Source organism: Microcaecilia unicolor, chromosome 5 (genome assembly GCF_901765095.1).
Source record: "Microcaecilia unicolor chromosome 5, aMicUni1.1, whole genome shotgun sequence".
NCBI lineage: Eukaryota > Metazoa > Chordata > Amphibia > Gymnophiona > Siphonopidae > Microcaecilia > Microcaecilia unicolor.
The window spans coordinates 2,186,921-2,209,520 of NC_044035.1; the positions used below are offsets into that span (position 1 = coordinate 2,186,921).

General features: G+C 43.4%; 1 protein-coding gene across 1 annotated transcript in view; it reads right to left on the reverse strand.

Annotated features, from left to right (window-relative positions):
* The window catches only part of LOC115471025 (disintegrin and metalloproteinase domain-containing protein 9-like), a 122,078-nt gene that overhangs the window by 53,591 nt on the left and 45,887 nt on the right, over positions 1-22,600 (reverse strand). Inside the window, exons 7-10 of the mRNA XM_030204694.1 lie at positions 20,975-21,040; positions 20,818-20,889; positions 19,881-20,050; positions 7,024-7,111 (exon numbers count right to left, since the gene is read on the reverse strand). Coding sequence (XP_030060554.1) covers positions 7,024-7,111; positions 19,881-20,050; positions 20,818-20,889; positions 20,975-21,040 — 396 coding nt within the window. The remainder of the gene's footprint in view (positions 1-7,023; positions 7,112-19,880; positions 20,051-20,817; positions 20,890-20,974; positions 21,041-22,600) is intronic.

The window sequence follows — 22,600 nt, forward strand, 5'->3', positions numbered from 1 at the left end:
ACTGCCTCCCTCGCCTTTCTTGCTACTGTTTACTTTTCAGTCACTGTTAGCAGTCAATACAGGCCTCACCCAACCTGCCATCTCCAACTATCTTGCCCAGTTCCTCAATGCCTTCCTCATCCACACCTCCAGTAGGGGGCATGTCCCTCCAGGGGTCCTCCTTCCTCATCCTCCTAGACATCCCCCTGCTGGGTGTGACCCTGTTGAGTGGTGAAGGGCACCTCCAAGGGGCTAGGGTCCATTACCACCTCCTGCCATGACCTCTCAGCAGCAGGTTGGTCTGGGGCTGGCTGTGTGCAGTGTTGTTCAAAGTACTAAGACAAAGTACTTAAGTGAAAGTAAAAATAAATGTATATTTTAATACAAACATACTGTGAGCAACACATTACAAAATTTACTTAAGTGAAATTTAAAAAGTTATTGCTCAATATAATACTTTTTGAGTAAAAACTAAAAGTACCACAACTACAATGAATGTAATTATTGTTAACATTTTTACCACAACAATTTTATTGCTCTAAAATCCGATCTGCTTTGCTTTTATTAAAGTTAATTTTGAAAATGACTGTCACTCATGCAAATGTGCTTGTGAATCATTAATCCAGCAGAGCTAAAAAGGTGTTCAAGAACTGAACTGACAGGAACTGATGTGTTCAGACTGATAATAAGTTCCTTCAAATCAGGCTGCAAGATTACCGATGTCTTCTGACTGGCTCTGCAGGTATTGATCAAGGGAATCTCTGTCTGAAACACTAGACTTCGGTATAGCAAAGAATACTTTATCATCAACATCTGCATTAGAAGCACATAAGTACATAAGTATTGCCATACTGGGACAGACCGAAGGTCCATCAAGCCCAGCATCCTGTTTCCAACAGTGGCCAATCCAGGTCACAAGTACCTGGCAGAAACCTCAAAGAATAACAAGATTCTGGAATCCCAGAGTAGCAACATTCCATGTAGAACCCCAGAGAGTAGCAAGATTCCATTCAGAATCCCAAGTACGTAAGTGTTGCCATACTGGGTCAGACCGAAGGTCCATCAAGCCCAGCATCCTGTTTCCAACACTGGCCAATCCAGGTCACAAGTACCTGGCAGAAACCTCAAAGAATAACAAGATTCTGGAATCCCAGAGTAGCAACATTCCATGTAGAACCCCAGAGAGTAGCAAGATTCCATTCAGAATCCCAAGTACATAAGTGTTGCCATACTGGGTCAGACCGAAGGTCAATCAAGCCCAGCATCCTGTTTCCAACACTGGCCAATCCAGGTCACAAGTACCTGGCAGAAACCTCAAAGAATAACAAGATTCTGGAATCCCAGAGTAGCAACATTCCATTCAGAATCCCAAGTACATAAGTACATAAGTGTTGCCATACTGGGATAGACCAAAGGTCCATCAAGCCCAGCATCCTGTTTCCAACACTGGCCAATCCAGGTCACAAGTACCTGGCAGAAACCTCAAAGAATAACAAGATTCTGGAATCCCAGAGTAGCAACATTCCATGTAGAACCCCAGAGAGTAGCAAGATTCCATTCAGAATCCCAAGTACATAAGTGTTGCCATACTGGGTCAGACCGAAGGTCCATCAAGCCCAGCATCCTGTTTCCAACACTGGCCAATCCAGGTCACAAGTACCTGGCAGAAACCTCAAAGAATAACAAGATTCTGGAATCCCAGAGTAGCAACATTCCATGTAGAACCCAGAGAGTAGCAAGATTCCATTCAGAATCCCAAGTACATAAGTGTTGCCATACTGGGTCAGACCGAAGGTCCATCAAGCCCAGCATCCTGTTTCCAACACTGGCCAATCCAGGTCACAAGTACCTGGCAGAAACCTCAAAGAATAACAAGATTCTGGAATCCCAGAGTAGCAACATTCCATGTAGAACCCCAGAGAGTAGCAAGATTCCATTCAGAATCCCAAGTACATAAGTGTTGCCATACTGGGAAAAACCAAAGGTCCATCAAGCCCAGCATCCTGTTTCCAACAGTGGCCAATCCAGGTCACAAGTACCTGGCAGAAACCTCAAAGAATAACAAGATTCTGGAATCCCAGAGTAGCAACATTCCATGTAGAACCCAGAGAGTAGCAAGATTCCATTCAGAATCCCAAGTACATAAGTACATAAGTGTTGCTATACTGGGACAGACCGAAGGTCCATCAAGCCCAGTATCCTGTTTCCAACAGTGGCCAATCCAGGTCACAAGTACCTGGCAAGATCCCAAAACAGTCCAATACATTTTATGCTGCTTATTCTAGAAATAAGCAATGGATTTTCCCCAAGTCTATTTTAATAATGGTCTATGGGCTTTTCCTTTAGGAAGCCATGCAAACCTTTTTAAAACTCCGCTAAGCTAACTGCTTTCACCACATTCTCTGGCAACTAATTCCAGAGTTTAATTACACATTGAGTGAAGAAATATTTTCTCTGATTTCTGGGATAAGCAGCATAAAATGTTTTGTACTTTTTTGGGATCTTGCCAGGTATTTGTGATCTGGATTGGCCACTGCTGGAAACAGGATGCTGGGCTTGATGGACCTTTGGTCTGTCCCAGTACGGCAATACGTATGTACTTATGACCTGTAGTAGTAGTAGTAGTAATCCAGCTTGTTCAATTTTCTGAATAAGCGTATTGATGCTCTGGTTTCACCGCTATATTTCCAATGCCTCCTTTTCCTTGGAAGGTCCTTGTTGGTGCTATTATGGAATGGTAGATTTGTGTCATACAGGTCCCAAGTGATTTTTGTAAGGTTTTGTATGAATTCATAATATGCCTGCTACTGGAGAGAGGTTATGTTGTTGTGTTCCTTAGATTAATGTTTGGTTTTATCTTCTTCTCCTCATTGATGTAGATTTTGTGATGTTTGTTTGTCAAGGTAATCGAGTTAGGGACTGGGGAGAAGAACCACATTGCAGACCCGCACCAGCTCCCCGGATCTCCGGCCAAGACTCACCTACCCAGGGCCATGCCAACACAGTAAGCGGGGTAAGCACCGCAGGGGGGCGCCATCCTCTAGAGGGCGCCGCCATGGTGCTTACCCTCGCCGCTTACCTCAGCTCCGCGCCGCCCTGGGGGCTTTAAATCTTTTACCTCCGACGGTCGCCGCAACTGAGCAGCGTCAGTGAAAGCGCTGCCGTCTCCAGCCTTCCCTTCGTGCTCGTTCGTTCCCTCAGTGTCCCGCCCTCGCAAGGAAATGACGTCAGAAGAAGGCGGGACACTGAGGGAACGAACGAGCGAGCGCGAAGGGAAAGCTGGAGACATCGGCAGTGCTTTCACTGACGCTGCTCAGCTGCGGCGACCGTCGGAGGTAAAAGATTTAAAGCCCCCAGGGCGGCGCGGAGCTGAGGTAAGCGGCGAGGGTAAGCACCATGGTGGCACCCTCTAGAGACCGGCAAGGAATCAATGAACTTGTCTGCACAGGACACCCTCTGGATCCATGAGAGACAAGCACGTGCCACATAGGACCCACATACTGATGCCTGTAGGCATAAGGCTGCCACCTCCAATGCTATCATAAGGGAGGACTCCAGCTTACAATACTGTGGGTCCTTAAAAGCCATAGCCGCTTCCACCGGCAAAGTGGTCTTTTTTGTGACCGTCGTAATCAAGGAGTCCACTGTCGGCATCTGCAGGGATTCTGAGTCCTCCGAACACAGGAGGTAATGGTACGCCATAGCCCACATCACTCAAAGGCCAGCAGCCAGTCCATCCCACTGTGCTGAAATGAGGACCTTCTTGGCCTCATGAATATGGAAGGACTTTGAGGAACTCTTGGTCTCTGACATAATGGAAGGGGTAGAAGACACTGCGGGCACCGCATCCAGGGGGAAATGTTCAATACCTCCAGTGCCTGGAAAATGAGAGAGGGTAGCTCTTCTTTCCGGAACAGGCAAGCCGCTGTGGGGTTGTCCCCCTCCTCCAGTGGTAATTCCTCCTCCTCCTCAAGAGCATCCAAGGGTGCCTGAAGGGAGTCCCCTGACAGGTGGCCCTTCTCTATGTCAGAGGGCCCAGAGCCGTCATCTATGGACCGTGGGGCCTCCACCTGCAGTGTCTTAGGCAACAGCGGAGGGAGGATGACCAGGAGCTTCTGGGAATATGGCAACCTGGAAGGGACATGAGGCTCCTCTGTGTGCTTCAGTAAAAAAAAACTTTATGCATTAAAAGCACAAATTCTGGGGAAAATGGGCAGCATCGGCTCCCAAAGCATCAGTCCTCTCTCCCGAAGTTCTCGCCTGATTCAGGAAACTGCCCTGGCTGTGTTCCTGCTGCCGCGGTAAAAACTGCATGGTTAGGAGGGGAAAAGATGGCGCCCACCAAAACAGCCTTGAGTGATGAATACCAAACAGGTTTATTTATTTATTTCATTCATTAAGGACTTACGTTTTTAAATGTTTTCCGGTAAACGTTTTTTTCGCCACTTGAACGTCATATCAAAAAAGCCACTCTAGATGTTTTATGAGCTGAAAGTTTGCCCTTATAAAACAAGCATAAACTAGGCATCCCTTTAGAAATTCCATATAGGCGCCTTGTTATCAGTGCTTTTTTTGTAGGAAAAAAGGTGCCAGTACTCATACCATGCCAACCTTAAGGGCGGGGTCACTATCTATGGCTCCGCCCCCATAGTAGCCACACCCCGACATTAGCCACATCCATTTTACTAGCCATGGAGCATATAAAAATGTCAATAGAGAATCCACAAAGCATGGAGAACTCAAAGAAGACCCACGGATACTTTGTAAAACAAACAAAAAAGTGGGCACAAAACCAGGAGTCCCAGAGACTGGATCACAGTAAAGCTAAAACCAAATTTTATTAATTAGTATATTTGACTCGTATATTTGACTCGACACAACTGTTGTGTTTCGGCCAAAGGGCCTGCATCAGGAGTCTACAAATAAAAACAGTAAAAATAAACATTTGACATAACATAAAAATTAATTGATATATAAATCTAAATAAGACATATATATAAAACAACATTAAAACATTATAATAATATGTAGAATATTAATAAAAATATAAATACAAAATATATATCAAATGATCAGAACAACAGCAAAATCATAATGATAATAATACATGCGTAACAATTAAGAAAATGAATAAACCAAATAAAACAAAACAAAATGAAAAATGTAACATTGAAAATAGTACACAAGTCCCTAGGCCCAAAACAAGAATCCTGAAGATCGATTATATACTAATAACAATGTAGACAAAAAAATCAGCTGAAACCTCCGAAAACCAGACTCTGGTATGCAGGGTAACACCAGAAAAACAAAAAAATGTTCACCTTGCAATAAAAATAGCAGACATGAATTTCAAATATTCCATTCATTATATTACAAATTAACAACTACAAATAAAACAAACAAACAAAATAAAAAGCACAGCTACCACTTTATCTTAAAATAAAAATAAAATTCTTTTTTCTACCTTTGTTGTCTGGCCATGTACTTCTTTTCATTTATGTTGGTCCCAGTTTGTGGTTTCTACTTTCCTCATATTTTCTTAACTCTATTGCCAGGATTTCCTGTGTGTCATTTTTCTCTCCTCCTTTTCCTTTCAGCTTTCTTCGATTTTATTTTCTGCCTTTATCCACGTTTAGTTCTTTCTTACCATCCAATCTACACGCATTCCTCCCTTTGTCCCCTCTTTCCTTATCCAGCATTTCTCCCCTTGCCCTCTCTCTCTCCATCCAGCATTTCTCTACTTATCCCTTGCCCTCTCCCTATCCATCATTTCTTCTTTTGTCCCCTCTCTCCACATCCAGCGTTTCTTCCCTTGTCCCCTCTCTCCATCCATCATTTCTCTACTTGTCCTTTGCCTTCTCTCCCCATCAATCGTTTCTCCTCTTGTCCTCTCTCTCCCCCATCCAGCATTTCTCCTCTTGTCCCCTCTCTCCTCATCCAGCATTTCTCCCCTTGCCCTCTCTCTCCATCCAGCACCTTTCTCCTTGCCCCTTCTCTCCCCATCAGAATTTCTCCCTTTTGTCCCCTCTTTCCCCATCCAGCATTTCTCCCCTTGCCCCTTATCTCCCCATCCAGTATTTCTCTACTTTTCCTTTGCCCTTTCTCCCCATCCATCATTTCTCCCCTTGTCCCCTCTCTCTCCATCCAGTATTTCTCCCCTTGTCCTTTCTCTTCCCCATCCAGTATTTCTCCCCCTGCCCTCCTCTTCTCTCCCCCTGCCCTCCCCTCCATCCATCCATGCCCAGCAATTCTCCTCTCTCCCCTGCCCTCCCCTCCTCTCCAGCGATCTCTTCTCTCCCCCTGACCTCCCCTCCTCTCCATGTCCAGCAATCTGTTCTCTTCCACCTGCCCTGCCCTCCCCTCCCCTCCATGTCCAGTGAGTCTCCCTGCCCTCCCTCAGCACCCCGACAGCCCTCCTTCCACCCCCCCCCCCCCGCGCGCGTGTGTTTTATTTTCTATGGCAGCGACATTAGTGAGGAAGAAGGCACTGCGGACTCGCCTCCGGCTCCAGCTTCTTCCTTCTCTCTTCACACAGTGTCCCGCCTTCTGCGATGATGCATTTCCTGTTTCTGCGAGGGCGGGACACTGTGTGAAGAGGGAAGGGAGAAGCTGGAGGCGAGCCTGCAGTGCCTTCTTCTTTACTGACGTCGCTGCCACGGACAGAAAGGTTAAGTGCTTGTGGGGGGGGGGGGAGGGGAAGGAACGGAGCTGAGTCGGGCTGCCGGGGGGAGGGGAGGAGGAATGGAATTGAGTCGGGCTGCCGGTCGGGGAGCTGAGTCAGGAGGGAAGGAGACCTGCGCCTGTGGGGTAGAGAATAAAAAGGTGCCAGTACACCGTACTGGTGCGTGCCGGCACAAAAAAAGGACTGCTGTTATGAAATTACCTCTTATGCATGCGGGAAACAAACATCAATATGCAGAAATATGTAAACAGGGGGAGAAAACTGACTGGGGAAAGAATGGGCAGGAAAGAAAAATTTCAGCAGGTAGAGGGCACTGTGAGGACAAACTCTAAGTGGGTAATTTCACAGTGACTTGTCCTTACCGTACTGATGGAGGTTCCAAGGGTTGGAGAACATACAGTCCCAATATAGGCCATTCCAATCATACCATTCTCAAAGGAACCCCGTCCTCTGCAAACCAAACAGAAGTACCGAGACGTAAAGCTGATTATTTGAACACAAACACAAAATTAGGACCTCAATCATTAATATGTGCTAGTTAACACATGTTAATATACATGCATATGATTGCATGGTAAATAATATACACAAATGCACAGTAAATAAAGCACATCAATGTTTGGTAAATAGGGCTAGATTCTATACATGGAGCCTAAAAATTCCACACAAAAACATTTCCGCCTATGCATATTGTATAAGCAGCACCTAGATTTAGGCGCGGTATATAGAATACGCTAAGTTGGTATCCCAGCACCTACAACAACGTGCCTCCATTTACACTAACCAAAATACGGCGTAAATCCCGGTGCGTAGATTTAGGCACAGAGGCCCATCTTCAGTAACAGTGGATGTAAATTTTGGAACGCCCATGAAACGCCCATTTCCCTGTCCATAACCACACCCCTTTTTGCCTGCGCGCATTAAAAATTTAGGTGCAGTGTGTTACAGAATACGCTTAGGGAGTTTTGCGTGTAAATTCTAATTATTGCCAATCAATGTTCATTATTGCTTGTTAAGTGCTGTTAATGCCGCTGATTGGCTGAAGCCAATTAAGTTACACGTGCTGTTATAGAATATGCCTAGATTTTGGAGTAGAACTCTAGGCGCGCTATGTAGAATCTAGGGGATAATGTGTATAAATCAAGGAGTCTCAACCCAAAGCCTGTCAGGTTTTTAGGATATCCACAATGACTATGCATGAGTTAAATTAAATTTGCACACACTACCTCTATTCTATAGAAATCAAGGCTAGGTATGTTCCGAGGATTGGGTTGAGAACCCCTGATATAAATGCATAGTAAAAAGCATATAAATGCAAGTTGAATAATCCACCGTAAATAAAACACATCAATGCATGGTAAAGAACATAAATGCGTGGTAAATAAAGCACATAAACACACAAATGCACAGGAAATAAAGCACATAAACCCATGGTAAATAAAACACACAAATACATGGTAAATAAAGCACATCAGATAAATAAATACTAGAGCTGCTTGTACTTGGCCATAAACAAACATTTATAGTGAAATAGATTGATCTGAGTCCAATTCTCTATGCTAAGGTAAACCTCAAATCTCTGTGCCATTTGTCTATATGACCAGGGGTGGCATGGTAATATTTATCGGCAAGTTCGGTGTATATATGCACTAACTACCCTCTCCAGAGTTTCCTACCAAACAGTATTTGCTTCAGGGCTGTAGGTGCCCTAAGGAGGCTGTCCGTAACTTCTCCAGGCACCAGGCTATATCTTAACGGAAAGTACTGGAAGCAAATCGGGTCATATTCTGATTTGTGTGCATCTTAAGTATCTTAACAAGTCAATCAGTGCCGATAATTGTCAATTCACAGGCAATTAAACTCTGGAATTCGTTGCCAGAGAATGTGGTAAAGGTGGTTAGCTTAGCGGAGTTTTAAAAAGGTATGGACGGCTTCCTAAAGGAAAAATCCATAGCCCATTATCAAATGGATTAAGGGAAAATCCACTATTTCTGGGATAAGCAGTATAAAATGTTTTGTACATTTTGGGGATCTTGCCAGGTATTTGTGACCTGGATTGGCCACTGTTGGAAACAGGATGCTGGGCTCGATGGACCTTTGGTCTTTCCCAGTATGGCAATACTTATGTACTTATGTAATTGACAGTATTTCTGTGTAGAACTTTCTAATCATATTATGTAAAGTTCTGCACATTAATTCTAAAATGCAGAACTGAAAAGGGGGTGTGGAATGGGCAGGTTGTGGGGGTTTGTAAAATCCATGTGCGCTGATATAGAATACACTTGCTCTGTGTCTAACCTGGAGGGGCATAATCGAACGGCGCCGGCCATCTATATGGCCAGCGCCGCAAAAGGCAGTCCCGAACCGTATTATTGAAAAAGATGGCTGGCCATCTTTCGTTTCGATAATACGGATGGGGCCAGTCAAATGTCAGAGATGGCTGGGTTTGAGATGGCCGGCATCGGTTTTCGCCAATAATGGAAACCGAGGCCGGTGATCTCAAACCCGGCCAAATCCAAGGCATTTGGTTGTGGGAGAAGCCAGCATTTGTAGTGCACTGGTTACCCTGACATGCCAGGACACCAACCGGGCACCCTAGAGGGCACTTCTAAAAATTAAAAAAAAAAATATGTATATATATATAGCTCCCAGGTGCATAGCTCCCTTACCTTGGGTGCTGAGCCCCCCAAATCCCCCCCAAAACCTACTCCTCACAACTCTACACCATTACCATAGCCCTTATGAGTGAAGGGGGGCACATACATGTGGGTACAGTGGGTTTTCGGGGGGGAGGGGGTTGGAGTGCTCACATTTACCACCACAAGTGTAACAGATAGGGGGGATGGGCCTGGGTCCACCTGCCTGAAGTGCACTGCACCCACTAAAAACTGCTCCAGGGACCTGCATACTGCTGTCATGGAGCTGGGTATGACATTTGAGGCTGGCATAGAGACTGGCAAAAAAGTTTTTTTTGGGGGGGTGAGAGGGGATTGGTGACCACTGGGGAGTAAGAGGAGGTGGTCTCCGATTCCCTCCAGTGGTCATCTGGTCAATTGGGGCACTTTTTTGAGACTTGGTCCTAAAAATAAATGGACCAAGTGAAGCCGGCGAAATGCTCCTCACAGCCGGCCTTCTTTTTTCCATTATCAGCTGAAGCTGGTCATGTCTTAACAACGTCCCCGTCCCGCCTCCCATACCCTTCCGAAATGCCCCCTTTAACTTTGGCAGGCTCTGCGACGGAAAGCAGTTTGAGCCGGCCAAAATTGGCTTTCCATTATACCGATTTCACCGGCTTCAGGAGATGGCCGGCAGTTTCCCGATTTGTGTCAGAAGAAGCTGGTTAGTCACCTGCATTTGTACCAAATTTTACTTGGAAGAGAAATCCTTAGAGTAAACAAACAACCAGAGAGGTAGGTGGCTCTTGTTGAACAAAAGCATAAAAATGTTGAATAAAAGTATAAAAAATTGAAGTGGAATGCTTCAAAAGAAACATGCAGAGCAAGCTGTTTCAACACTAAATCTCCTGAGACATGAGGCCCACATCAGCCAAAAAGGCACGGCTCCAGAAAGTCTGGCAAGAAAGGGGGGGGCCGATAAGGGAAAACAGATGTAGCATGTTCTGCCCATGATTAACAGCTTTGTGGTATTCAGAGACTTGCACAGGAATGTTGTATGAGAGAATTAGTCAGAGGCCCGGTATAAAACTAGAGGGAACAAAGAAATAAGCAAGCATTTTGAATTTCTCTTTGTCTGTCTATAGCATTGCTTTAAGCACTCTGATTTCTCTCTCTGCTGTACATTGCTTTGTTTTTAATCATTCATTCTGACCTGTATATTGCTTATCAAGAAATGCTTCCTGACTACCCCTATTGATGGTAATCAGTAATTTAGTTTGTACACTAAACAAATGAGTAAACTTTTTATATTAAATATCGTCTAGCCTTCTCTACAAAGCGGCATTCTTTTCTTCAAAGTGGCGAGCCAGCCAGGAGTAGGCCGCAAACGGAAAAGAGAAGGCGAGACGAAGGACAAATTAAGTGTGTGTTGTTAATGAAGTTTTTTACAGGATTTTGAGAGAGCAAGCGTTGTTTACGCCTGATTTCTGTGCTCCACTGAAGTGGGATTGATCAAACTACTGACGTGGACATACAGGTGATAACTCCTGGGCTTGCTAAAAAGAGAAATAAGAAGACGCGTGAGTAAGCTTACACTGTGGCCTTATTACTGGTATATTTGTTTAGTTTTGTAGTTTTCTGTTTTGTATATTTTCTTTGTTTAAGTGCATTAGTATATTTTTGTAGGTTGTGGCTTTATAGGAGAAATTGTAATAGTCAGAATACAATGAAAGGGAAAGGGGCAGATAAGAAAGAAAAGCCTCCTGTTTATGCTATGTATTTAGATTTAGATAGTTCAAAAAAATGCTCCCCTTTGCAGCATGTCATAGAATTATTCCCATTAGAAAAAAAACAGATTGAAAAAATACATGAGAAATGGGTCAAATATGAAGGAAAAGATTCTGTTTTGAGCTGGTCTCAGGATGGATCGTTTGATCGTCCAAAATTATTATCTCTCCTGAGCTATTTACAAGAAAATAAAAATAAAACTAGGCAGAAGAAAAGCTTAGAACAGCATCTTACAATTTGGAATTTATTTTTTGTAGCAGCAGATCTGTTTTATGCTGATGTAGATAGGGTACAACAAGAGGCAGAAATGTACAAAAGAAATAATCCTCCTCCTTATGATTCTGGCTGTAATACAAGGAGAGAGACTTTATGCCCTGTAAGGGATACAGGATGGGAGAAGGAACAAAAGCGCTCTGTGCCATGCGCTGGGTATTCGGCTCTTGATGACCCCCCCAGTGATTCAGAAAGTGAAAAGGGAGGGGATAATGAATTAGATGGGAGAGAACAGGCAACAGCAGGAACTCAATTAACTATTGGGGATTTTAAAGCTCTGTGTGCAGCATCGGGCGTAGGAAATATTAAGGCTGCTCTTTCTGCAGCTCTGCACTGATTTTTCGGCACATTTGACAAAATGTATAAATTTGTATAAGGTTCAAACAGGGCAAGATGCAGGTGTAGAAAAAAAAAAAAAGCAGCCTTTGGTTCAGCCTGAAGGTTGAGGAATGTCATCTGTTTTTGATTTCTCGGTGTCTGGCTGTTGCTAAGCTAGGTTAGACAGGTCAGGAAGAACTGAAATTTTCTTTGTTCCTTTTAAAAGATTTTAGATTAGATTTAAATAAGTTTGATTTTGTCTTATAAGGTGATCTCTGTTTATTTTAAAATATGTGTTATTCTGTTTCTAGTTCTCTATGTGGAATGTCTTTGCAATTTAACTTTGTTTGACTCTTTTTTAAGTGAGATTCCTGCAGTGTTAAGAGATCATCTGTCTTGAATTAGTCACAGTCCTAGCTAGTTCTGTGTGTAGGTTTAATAGAAGAGGTGATTTAAAATCTTTAATAAACATCTGAACAATATGATTTGTCAGCAATTTGGTCACTATGTTTCAGAATGTTATCAGAATGCAGGAATGCCCCAAGTACAAATGCAGACGCAGCAAGGATTGATGCCACAAGTAATAGGGATGCCTGTGAGTGCCCCGCAGACTGCAATACAGCAGCCAGCGACGCAATCACAGGGACCAGGGGCTGCAGTACAGAGACAGGGTACTGTAAATGCTTTTCCAACTTGGCAGAATACTCCAGACCAATGCTATTGACTGGAAGCAGACCAGTGTCAGGAAGAGGGAATGATTTTCAGATTAGACACAAGGGAACCCTTTATTACATTGACAATTGGCAAATATGGAACTCCTGTGAGATTTTTGATAGATACAGGGGCGAGTACCTCTGTGTTGTGTGCAAAACCACTAGGAGTTAAGCTTTCAAATCAGTATAGAACAACAGTGGGATTTACAGGGATAGAACAAAGAAAAAGGCTAACAGAACCGACTCTGGTGCGCTTGGAATGCCAACCGCACGGTTCAAGGGAGGCTGTGGTACCCTTCTTAGTGGCACCTGATTGCCCAGTAAATTTGTGTGGTAGAGACTTATTGTCTCAATTAGGATTGTGTTTAGATTTTGGAAATAAAGAAATACCAAGTTTGCTCACCATGGTTCAACAGTTGAATAATGAAAATAAAGTATGGGTTATGGAAGAATTACCACAACATATTTGGAGTACAAGTGATTCACCATATGGACTAGCCATAAATGCAAAACCCCATAAGATAGAATTAATAGAAGGGGCAAAGGGGCCGAAGCAAGACCCTTACCCCATACGACCTAAATTAGTATCCAAAACCCTGGAGCACATTGATAAATTATTGAAATGTGGTATTATTGAACCTTCAGTATCCCCGTACAATACCCCATTGTTTCCTGTCCCAAAAGGGGAAAACAATGTAAGGATAGTACATGATTTAAGAGAGCTAAATGAGGTTACAAAAAATCAATTTCCGATTTGTGCAAATCCTGCTACACTTTTGCACACTCAGAATATATATGCATATAACACTGTTATTGACTTGTCTAATGCATTCTTTTCAATACCTCTTCATCCAGAGTCTAGGGATTTGACGTCATTTATAGTACAGAATGAGGCATACAGGTGGACTAGGATGCCTCAAGGCTTTACTGATAGTCCATCGGTATTCTCAAAACAACTAATGATGGATTTAAAGGATTTCAGGAGTCAATTGCCTGACACGGTGTCATTGTTTGTCTATGTAGATGATATTCTACTGTCTGCTGAGACTGAAACAGAATGCCTAGATTGGACTAGAAAATTATTTTTGTTATTAGGAGAGCTAGGATATAAATGTAACAAGGAGAAATGTATTGTAGCTCAGTCTACTGTCACCTTTTTAGGACAAAATGTTTCAGCAGAACATAAGGTCATTATACCGGAAGTTATATCTATTTTAAATGAGACTCCGGTACCGCAAACAGTTACCCAGTTACGTGCTGTTTTGGGAATGTTAAATTACTGCAGACAATGGATACCAAATTATACACAAAAAGTAATGAGACTTTATAAACATTTGAAACTGCCCGCAGCCACACCAAAGAATACATTAATTGTATTGGAAGAGCAGGATAAGATAATATTGGCTAAGATTGTGAGGGATTTGTTATCCCCAGGACCGTTAGCAGTAATAGATATCCAATCACCTGTGCATCTATGGGTAAAAGACATGGGAAATAGTTGGGCAGCTATGATTAATCAAAACAATGAAGTAAATGCACCAGTAGCTTTTTTGTCAGGCTTTTTTAATCATGTGGAAAAAGGAATGAAAGAAATACCAAAGTTATTGACAGCTATTGTGGCTGCAGTAGGCAAGTGGAGAGCACAAATGCCTTTTGTTCCTATTGTAATACATACCAACCACACGATTAAAACGCTGTTGAGCCCTAGCCAGACGGCATTGACAGCCACTAGATTTGGAAAATATCAAGCAGTACTTTTAGGACAAGATATAAGAATAATACCATTAACTAAAGAACAGAGAAATAAGATAGATCTGCTTTTTCCTGTCAATCAAGAGGGTGAGATTGATACTATAGAAATCCCTACATTTCACTGTCTTACTTTTGAACCCTTATCTGATGGGTTAATATGGTTTACAGATGGAGCTTGTGAAAGGACTGTTGCAGGCTTTGCCTGCGTGCAGGTGGATGAGAATCTAAGAAAGATAATGCAAGTACAATATAAAACCCCTCCTGACCATACTGCACTGCATGCTGAACTTTTAGCCGTTATTACGGCCTTACAACACACTGATATGACTCAAAATGTCACTATATATACTGATAGTGGTTATGTTGCAAGTTCACTACAGTATCATATATTAAAATGGCAGCGTAGGGGGATGATAACCAGTGCAGGTAAAAATTTACAACATTACACATATTGGAAATTGCTGTTTGAAATTTTGGCAAGAAGGGAACGTGAAGGTAGAAAAACTGCAGTTGTGTGGACCCCGGCCCACACTGAAAGGCCAACCTTTGAGGCACTAGGTAATGCAATGGCTGATGCAGCAGCAACGGAGGTGGTTAAGCAAAGTGAAAAGATTTTGTATAATACTAGACAGACACAGGAAGGGCCACTTACGAATGTAGATAAGATTGAAATGTGGCAGCCAGAGGGACAGGAAAGTGAAAAATGGTTGAAGAGAGGATGTATGAAGTTGGGAAGTGAATGGTTTAATGCAGAAGAAGGATTACCTTGTATGCCAATGAGCCAGGCGTTTAAGGTATTGGCTGAGTGGCATGCAACCATGCATTGGAATAAGGAAACAATGAGGCAACAATTTGAGCAAAGATTTTGGACTTTAAAAATTGATAACCTGATTCAACAGGTTGTGCAAAATTGCATGGTATGCAATATTAACATACCTAAACGAGGTCCTAAAATATCACCTGGGACACTTCCAATACCAGAAGGCCCAGCAAAAGAATGGTATATCGATTTCACTGATATGATTGTTCCAGTGCAGGGAAAAAGGTATTTGTTAGTTTGGGTGGATGCTTTCTCAAGGTGGGTAGAAGCATTTCCATGTAAAAGGGAGACAGCACATGAAGTGGTACAATGCCTGGTAACTCATATTATGCCAAGACATGGGTGTCCATCTAGAATAATTTCTGATAACGGGACACATTTTAATAACAGTGTTTTGAAAGAAATGGCAACGATTATGGGTTTAACACACAGAAAAGTATCAGTGTATCGCCCCACCTCCAATGGTTTGGTGGAACGCTACAATGGTATTTTAAAAACTAAATTGAGAGTATTACTGAAGGCTTTAAACAAGGAAACAGCAGGTAAACCATATACCTGGCTTGATTTGTTACCATTAGCTTTGATGGTTATAAGGGCCCAACCTAATGGGCGTACTAAATTGACCCCATTCCAAATTCAGACAGGACGTCATTTCTTCCCGATGCAAATAGCAAGTACTGATAGCACAGCTCAGTACTGGCAAAAATTACAACCAATGCTAAATTTGACCAGTGACATGATTCGTACAAATGTATCACATCAGGTAGGGAATAATGATGTTTGTGCTTTTAAAGTAGGTGACCTAGTACTGCGAAAGAACTTTACACATAAAACATGGAAGGATCCTGTGTATGTAGGGCCTTTTGCTATCACGGCCCTTACTCAGACCTCTGCCTGTCTGGAAGGTCATACTTCTTGGATATTTAGCAGATATTCGACGAATTAATAACATTGAAATGGACAAAGAATAAACAAACATCATGTCCCTAAACATGATGGTATTGGACTGTTGTTGTTTGTTAATGGACAATGAACACATATGATAATAGACTTGTTACAGTGGCCAAGATGTTGAATTTGACTGATTGTATCATATGTGCCCACTGACTGACATCATCCTTGTCCTTGCCAACTATGATATATGGGACTACAATGATAAAACCATGACTGTGATCCCAATAATGCCTGTGTAAGGGATGATGAAAACCTTCATTGGACAAATGAGACTATTTATAAGCAAGCCTTGCTTATGGACAAGTGCCCACAGACATCATGTTGGTGTCTGATTAATAGTATAACAACTGAACACATTCCCCCGATAAAGTGCACTTACATGCAGAATGTTGTAACAACTGATTCAATGAATGTTATGCTTTTAATTTGTGTAATTTTTAATATCACATCAGTTAATGCAATTAGGCATTATCCTTATAATTGTCTTTATATGAAAAGCAAGAATGACAGTGTATTCCCCTTTGATGAAACTCACTGTCTGTATTCAAAGGAAATATAAATTTTGTACCCTAGTACAATTGAATCTGTTTAATGCAACATGTATTAGCATGTTTGCAAAGATGTGCCAGGATGCTTTTAAAATAACAATGATAACTGAAATCAAAAATAAATAAAACTTTAATATGTCAGCCAAAAATATTGAAAAAGCGTGCAGAAACTGAATGCCACAAACAAAGGGGGGAGGAGATTTAGAAGGGAGGTAAGGAAACAACAGACTGGAGCTGAAACGGATGTTTGAGGCCTGAAACAATCAGTCCTCAAAAGGGAGGATTTGTTGAACAAAAGCATAAAAATGTTGAATAAAAGTATAAAAAATTGAAGTGGAATGCTTCAAAAGAAACATGCAGAGCAAGCTGTTTCAACACTAAATCTCCTGAGACATGAGGCCCACATCAGCCAAAAAGGCACGGCTCCAGAAAGTCTGGCAAGAAAGGGGGGGGCCGATAAGGGAAAACAGATGTAGCATGTTCTGCCCATGATTAACAGCTTTGTGGTATTCAGAGACTTGCACAGGAATGTTGTATGAGAGAATTAGTCAGAGGCCCGGTATAAAACTAGAGGGAACAAAGAAATAAGCAAGCATTTTGAATTTCTCTTTGTCTGTCTATAGCATTGCTTTAAGCACTCTGATTTCTCTCTCTGCTGTACATTGCTTTGTTTTTAATCATTCATTCTGACCTGTATATTGCTTATCAAGAAATGCTTCCTGACTACCCCTATTGATGGTAATCAGTAATTTAGTTTGTACACTAAACAAATGAGTAAACTTTTTATATTAAATATCGTCTAGCCTTCTCTACAAAGCGGCATTCTTTTCTTCACTCTCAGACAAGCAACACACACACACACACACACACACACACACACACACACACACACACACACACATACACACACTGCCCCCAGCTAACACAAACAAAGGGGAAGGAAAGAAATCCCTGAACAGGAAACTCAGATCAAAGTCAGAGCACGTTCTGACAGAGAACTGCACGGCTTTCCAGTCACCACAAATGTAATGCCAAAGCAGAGTGGATAGCAACATGCAGGCTTAAGTACTACCCACTGACGTCAGCACAAACCCTGGCAGCCAATCAGAAGAGACGCCCTCCCCCCCCCTCTCCCTCTGCCATACCGGCAGAATCATAACACCCCGCCAACCCCTCCATCCATCCATCCATGTCCAGCAATTCTCTATCTCCTACTCTCCTCTCCATCCATTTCCAGCATTTCTCCTCTCTTCTCTGCCCTCCCATCTATGTGCATATCCTTCCCCTCTTCCCTCCCCTCCATCCATGTCCAGCATGTCTCCTCTCGCCCCTGTCCTCCCCTGCTATCCATGTCCAGTGATTCTCCTCTCTCCCCTTCCCTCCCCTCTGATCCATGTCCAACGATTTTCCTCTCTCCATGTCCATAAACATGCACCACCTGCTGGCAACACTAGAGAAATACACTTCAAAACTAATTTAGGCAGCAAAACATCCAATACATTTTACAGGATTAAAACACACTGTTTCTTCACAACTTCAAAGAATGTTTTAGGGATAGGTATCTTCCCAACAGCCTCCTCAGTAAAGAGCAAAGCAAATAATTCATTTAGTTTGTCCCCTGCAGTGTTGCCAGGTGGAAAATTTTTTTCCCACCCAAACGAGCCCAAATCCAGCCCAAAACCCGCCCAAACTCAAACCCCGCCCCTGACACCCCCACCCCCGCGTCATCACCCCCGCCCCACCGTCATCAACCCCGCCCCCGCCGTCACCGCCTCCCCCGTCACCGGCCCCGCCTCCCCTGTCACCGGCCCCGCCCAACACGTCACTAACCCCGCCCAAAACGTCACTAACCCCGCCCAAAACGTCACGAACCCCACCCCCCGCGGCCGAAAAAACCGCCCGAAAAACCGTGGAAAAGAAAAAAAAGAAGCCCAAAAAACCGCAAAACCGCCCAATTGGCCGGTAAAACCGCCCACCTGGCAACACTGGTCCCCTGTATTCTTTTCCCCAAGTATCCCTTGGCCTCTTGATCATCTAATGGTCTAACTGACTCATTTTGCCTTTGTGGCAAGCCTTGTTTCACTTTCTTTCTTGCTGTGTGTTACTACTGTTTTACATCAGCTTTCTCTCCTCATTTGATCCTTCTTTCCATTTTATCTCAAAATCTCACACAAGCTTTTAATCCTCGCCGCTGTTTCTTTTAGTTCTTTCCTAATCTCTTATTTTCCCTTATTCTCCCTTTTTAAAGGATTACTTTATAATCACACTGCCTGGGGACCTGATCACCATTACCTCTTGCACATGTAATCCACTGAGAACCAGGTCTAACACAAATCCTCCTCTTGTTGCTTTTGAAACCAGCTGCTCCATGAAGCTGTCATTTATTTAATCTAAAAACGCCACCTTTTTACTATGCCATGATCAAAATTAACCCACACAATTTTGGGATTATTAAAATTTCCTAAAGGTTATCAATAGAAATCAAACAAAATAAAACATGGAAAAGAAAATAAGATGATACCTTTTTTATTGGACATAACTTAATACATTTCTTGATTTAGCTTTCGAAGGTTGCCCTTCTTCATCAGATCGGAAGAAGGGCAACCTTCGAAAGCTAATCAAGAAATGTATTAAGTTATCTACTATAATAAAACTCACCCTCAACGTTCTGAGGACACTGACGTCAGTGAAGCCAAGCTCTGACTTCCTTCAAAAAGGTTCGAAGGTTCATGGTGGTGAAGCCACCAAAATCGCTCTGGGCCCCGCCCTCGAGGGCGGAGCAATGGCACAACAACGAAGGGGTTGGCAGGGAGGGAGGCAGGAAGGCGGAGGGGTGGGAAATCGCTCCGGGCCCCGCCCTCACGTCAAACGTTATGGCGTTGGGGGCGGAGCAATGTCAGAACAACGAAGGGGTTGGCCAGGGAGGGAGGGGGGGGGGGTGTTGGCGAAGAAAACCTTGCTAGCGCCTGTTTCATATGCTCTAAAACGGGCTTCTTTTACTAGTGTCCAATAAAAAAGGTATCATCTTATTTTCTTTTCCATGTTTTATTTTGTTTGATTTCTATTGATAACCTTTAAGAGTGGACTAACACGGCTACCACACCTCTCTACGTAAAATTTCCTATTATTCTGTTGTCTACTTTATTAACCTTCCTATCTGTGCTGGTGTTTCACACTGTTTCTTCATCCTGGCCAAGTAGACGGTAGTATACTCCCACTGCTATACTATTTCTCATCATACTTGGAATTGCTATTCATAAAGATTCCTCAGTGCAGTTTGTCTCCTGCAGAACCTTTGCTCTACTAATTCTATGCCATCCTTACCATACACAGGAGGATATTCCATGACAAAGGAGATGGGGATGTTGCATTCTGTTAGAAAATAGGGTGTCCCATAACAGCTACCTATATTAGGAGGAGGGGGATTCAGTGACTTACATTATGAGATGGGTGATATCGCTTCTTTTCAGCCCTTTCTCTTTGCCTCGCCAGGCACTGAATCTTCCCAGGACATCTCCTGCTGAGCCATCCATAACCTCAATTGGGTTGCTGTCAGACCAGATTACTAGTCCAATAAGAGCAATTTTAATATTAAGAGGCTGGAACATCTGTGAAACAAACAGTATAGACATCATGCAACACATATGGAATCTGTTGCTGGAGGATGTAGTCAAGGTAACTTACATAGCGGGATTCAAAAGAGAGTTGGTCAAATTCATGGAGGAAAAGATCCTATATAAAAAAAAACACCCTCAACGTTCTGAGGACACTGACGTCAGTGTCACTTCCTGCGGGCACTTCCTTCGGGTTCGAAGGGTTCGTGGTGGTGAAGCCGCCGAAATCACTGTGTCTGGGCCCCGCCCTCGCGTCAAGCATGATGACGTCGAGGGCGGAGCAATGGCGTCAAAGATCGAGGGCGGAGCAATGGCATCAGTAGATGAAGGTGGCGTGCGTTGACGGGGTGCGGAGCAATGGCGGTCAGTGGCTTCACAATGTCGAAGGGGTGGGTGGGGGGGGGGGGGTTCGGGAGGAAAACCTTGCTAGCGCCCGTTTCATTTCCTCCAGAAACGGGCATGTTTTACTAGTGTATAAATAATACTTAGCTGGGAGAGCCATTGCTCATCCCTGGAAATGCAACATGGAAGTAGATCCTCTTTTATGAGATCTTTGAGTACTTATGATCCAGACTAGGACTATTGGAGAAAGGATTTTGGGCTCGATTGACTTGGTCTGAATCAGCATGTATTTTCTTATGTTCTTGTGAACTAAATTCAATTCACTCCACCCCCCCCCCCCCCACCTTTAAAAATAATATCCTGTAGGAAGAACCTAACAGGTGTTAAACCATTTCATGGCAATGATGAGTGCTTCTTACCAGATCCACAGCATTGACGAGCTCTAGGACATCCTGTGTTACCAAAGATTGATTTAATCTCTTCTCTCTGTACTGGGGAAACAGAGAAATCAGTTACTCAAGGGGGTCAAAAGTGGTGAGTGAGTCAGGCTGCAGAGAGATGACTCATAATCCCTACCCGGTTATTATCCACGACAATGCAGAGCTCCACGAAGCTGGTCACAGGCAGAACTTCTCTCTTGTACTGTGGAATACAAAACAGCAGGGATGTTACATTTAGGGAGCAAGAATTCAGTCATCTGCACGTCTGCATGTATGCTGGTGTTTTCCTCTATATGTATGTTGAGTGGGTTTACTCTGTATATATGCTGAATAGGTGGTTGGGAGGCGAGGCTAGTGGTTGGGAGGCGGGGCTAGTAGTGAGCAGACTTCTATGGTCTGTGCCCTGAAAATGGTAGATACAAATCAAGGTCAGGTATACATATAAAGTAGCGCATATCAGTTTATCTTGTTGGGCAGACTGAATGGACCATACAGGTCTTTTTCTGACGTCACCTACTATGTTACTATTGGGCTCATTTTCAAAAGAGAAGGATGTCCATCTTTCGACATAAATCAGAAGATGGACGTCCTTCTCCCAGGGACGTCCAAATCGGTATAATTGAAACCCGATTTTGGATATCTCCAACTGCAGTCCGTTGCAAAGACGTCCAAAGTTCAAGGGGGCGTGTTGGAGGCGTAGCAAAGGTGGGACTTGGGTGTGCCTAACACTTGGACGTCTTTGACCCATAATCGAAAAAACAAGGACGTCCCTGACAAACACTTGGACATTTTCACCTGAACCTGTTTTTCTTACGAATAAGGCACAAAAAGGTGCCGGAAATGACCAGATGACCACAGGAGAGAATCGGGGATGACCTCCCATTACTCCCCCAGTAGTCACTAACCCCCTCCCACCCTCAAAAAACATGTTTAAAAATATGTCGTGCCAGCCTCAGATGTCATACTAAGGTCCATGACAGCGTATGCAGGTCCCAGGAGCAGTTTTAGTGAGTACTGCAGTGCACTTCAGACAGGCGGACCCAGGCCCATACTCCCCCTACCTGTTACATCTGTGGAGGAAACAGTGAGTCTTCCAAAACCCACCACAAATCCACTGTATCCATATATAGGTGCCCCCTTCACCCGTAAGGGCTATGGTAATGGTGTACAGTTGTGGGTAGTGGGTTTTGGGGGGGCTCAGCACCGAAGGTAAGGGAGCTATGTTCCTGGGAGCATTTTATCAAGTCCACTGCAGTGCTCCCTTGGGTACCCAGTTGGTGTCCTGGCATGTCAGGGGGACCAGTGCACTACAAATGCTGGCTCCTCCCACACCCAAATGGTTTGCATTAGGAGTTTGTGACATGGACGTCTTTGTTTTTGAAAATCGCCGAAAGTAAGAAACGTCCATGTCTAGGGACGTCCAAATTTAAGGATTTGGACGTCTCTGATGGTATTTTCAAAACAAAAGGTGGGCGTCCATCTTGTTTCGAAAATACGGGTTTCCCCGCCCCTGGATTTTACCGTTTTGCAAGGACGTCCAAATCGCAACTTGGACGTCCCTTTCGAAAATGCCCCTCCAAGTTACTATGTTAGGTTTGCTGGTGAGTTTTCAGTACGTTTGCTGGTGTTTTCCTCTGTATCTATGCTGAATTACTGTGTGAGGTGTGCTGGTGAATTTCAGTACGAGTGTTGGTGTTGTCTTCTGTATGTATTCTGAGTGGGTTTGTGAGTTGTGCTGGTGAATTTCAGTATGTATGTTGGT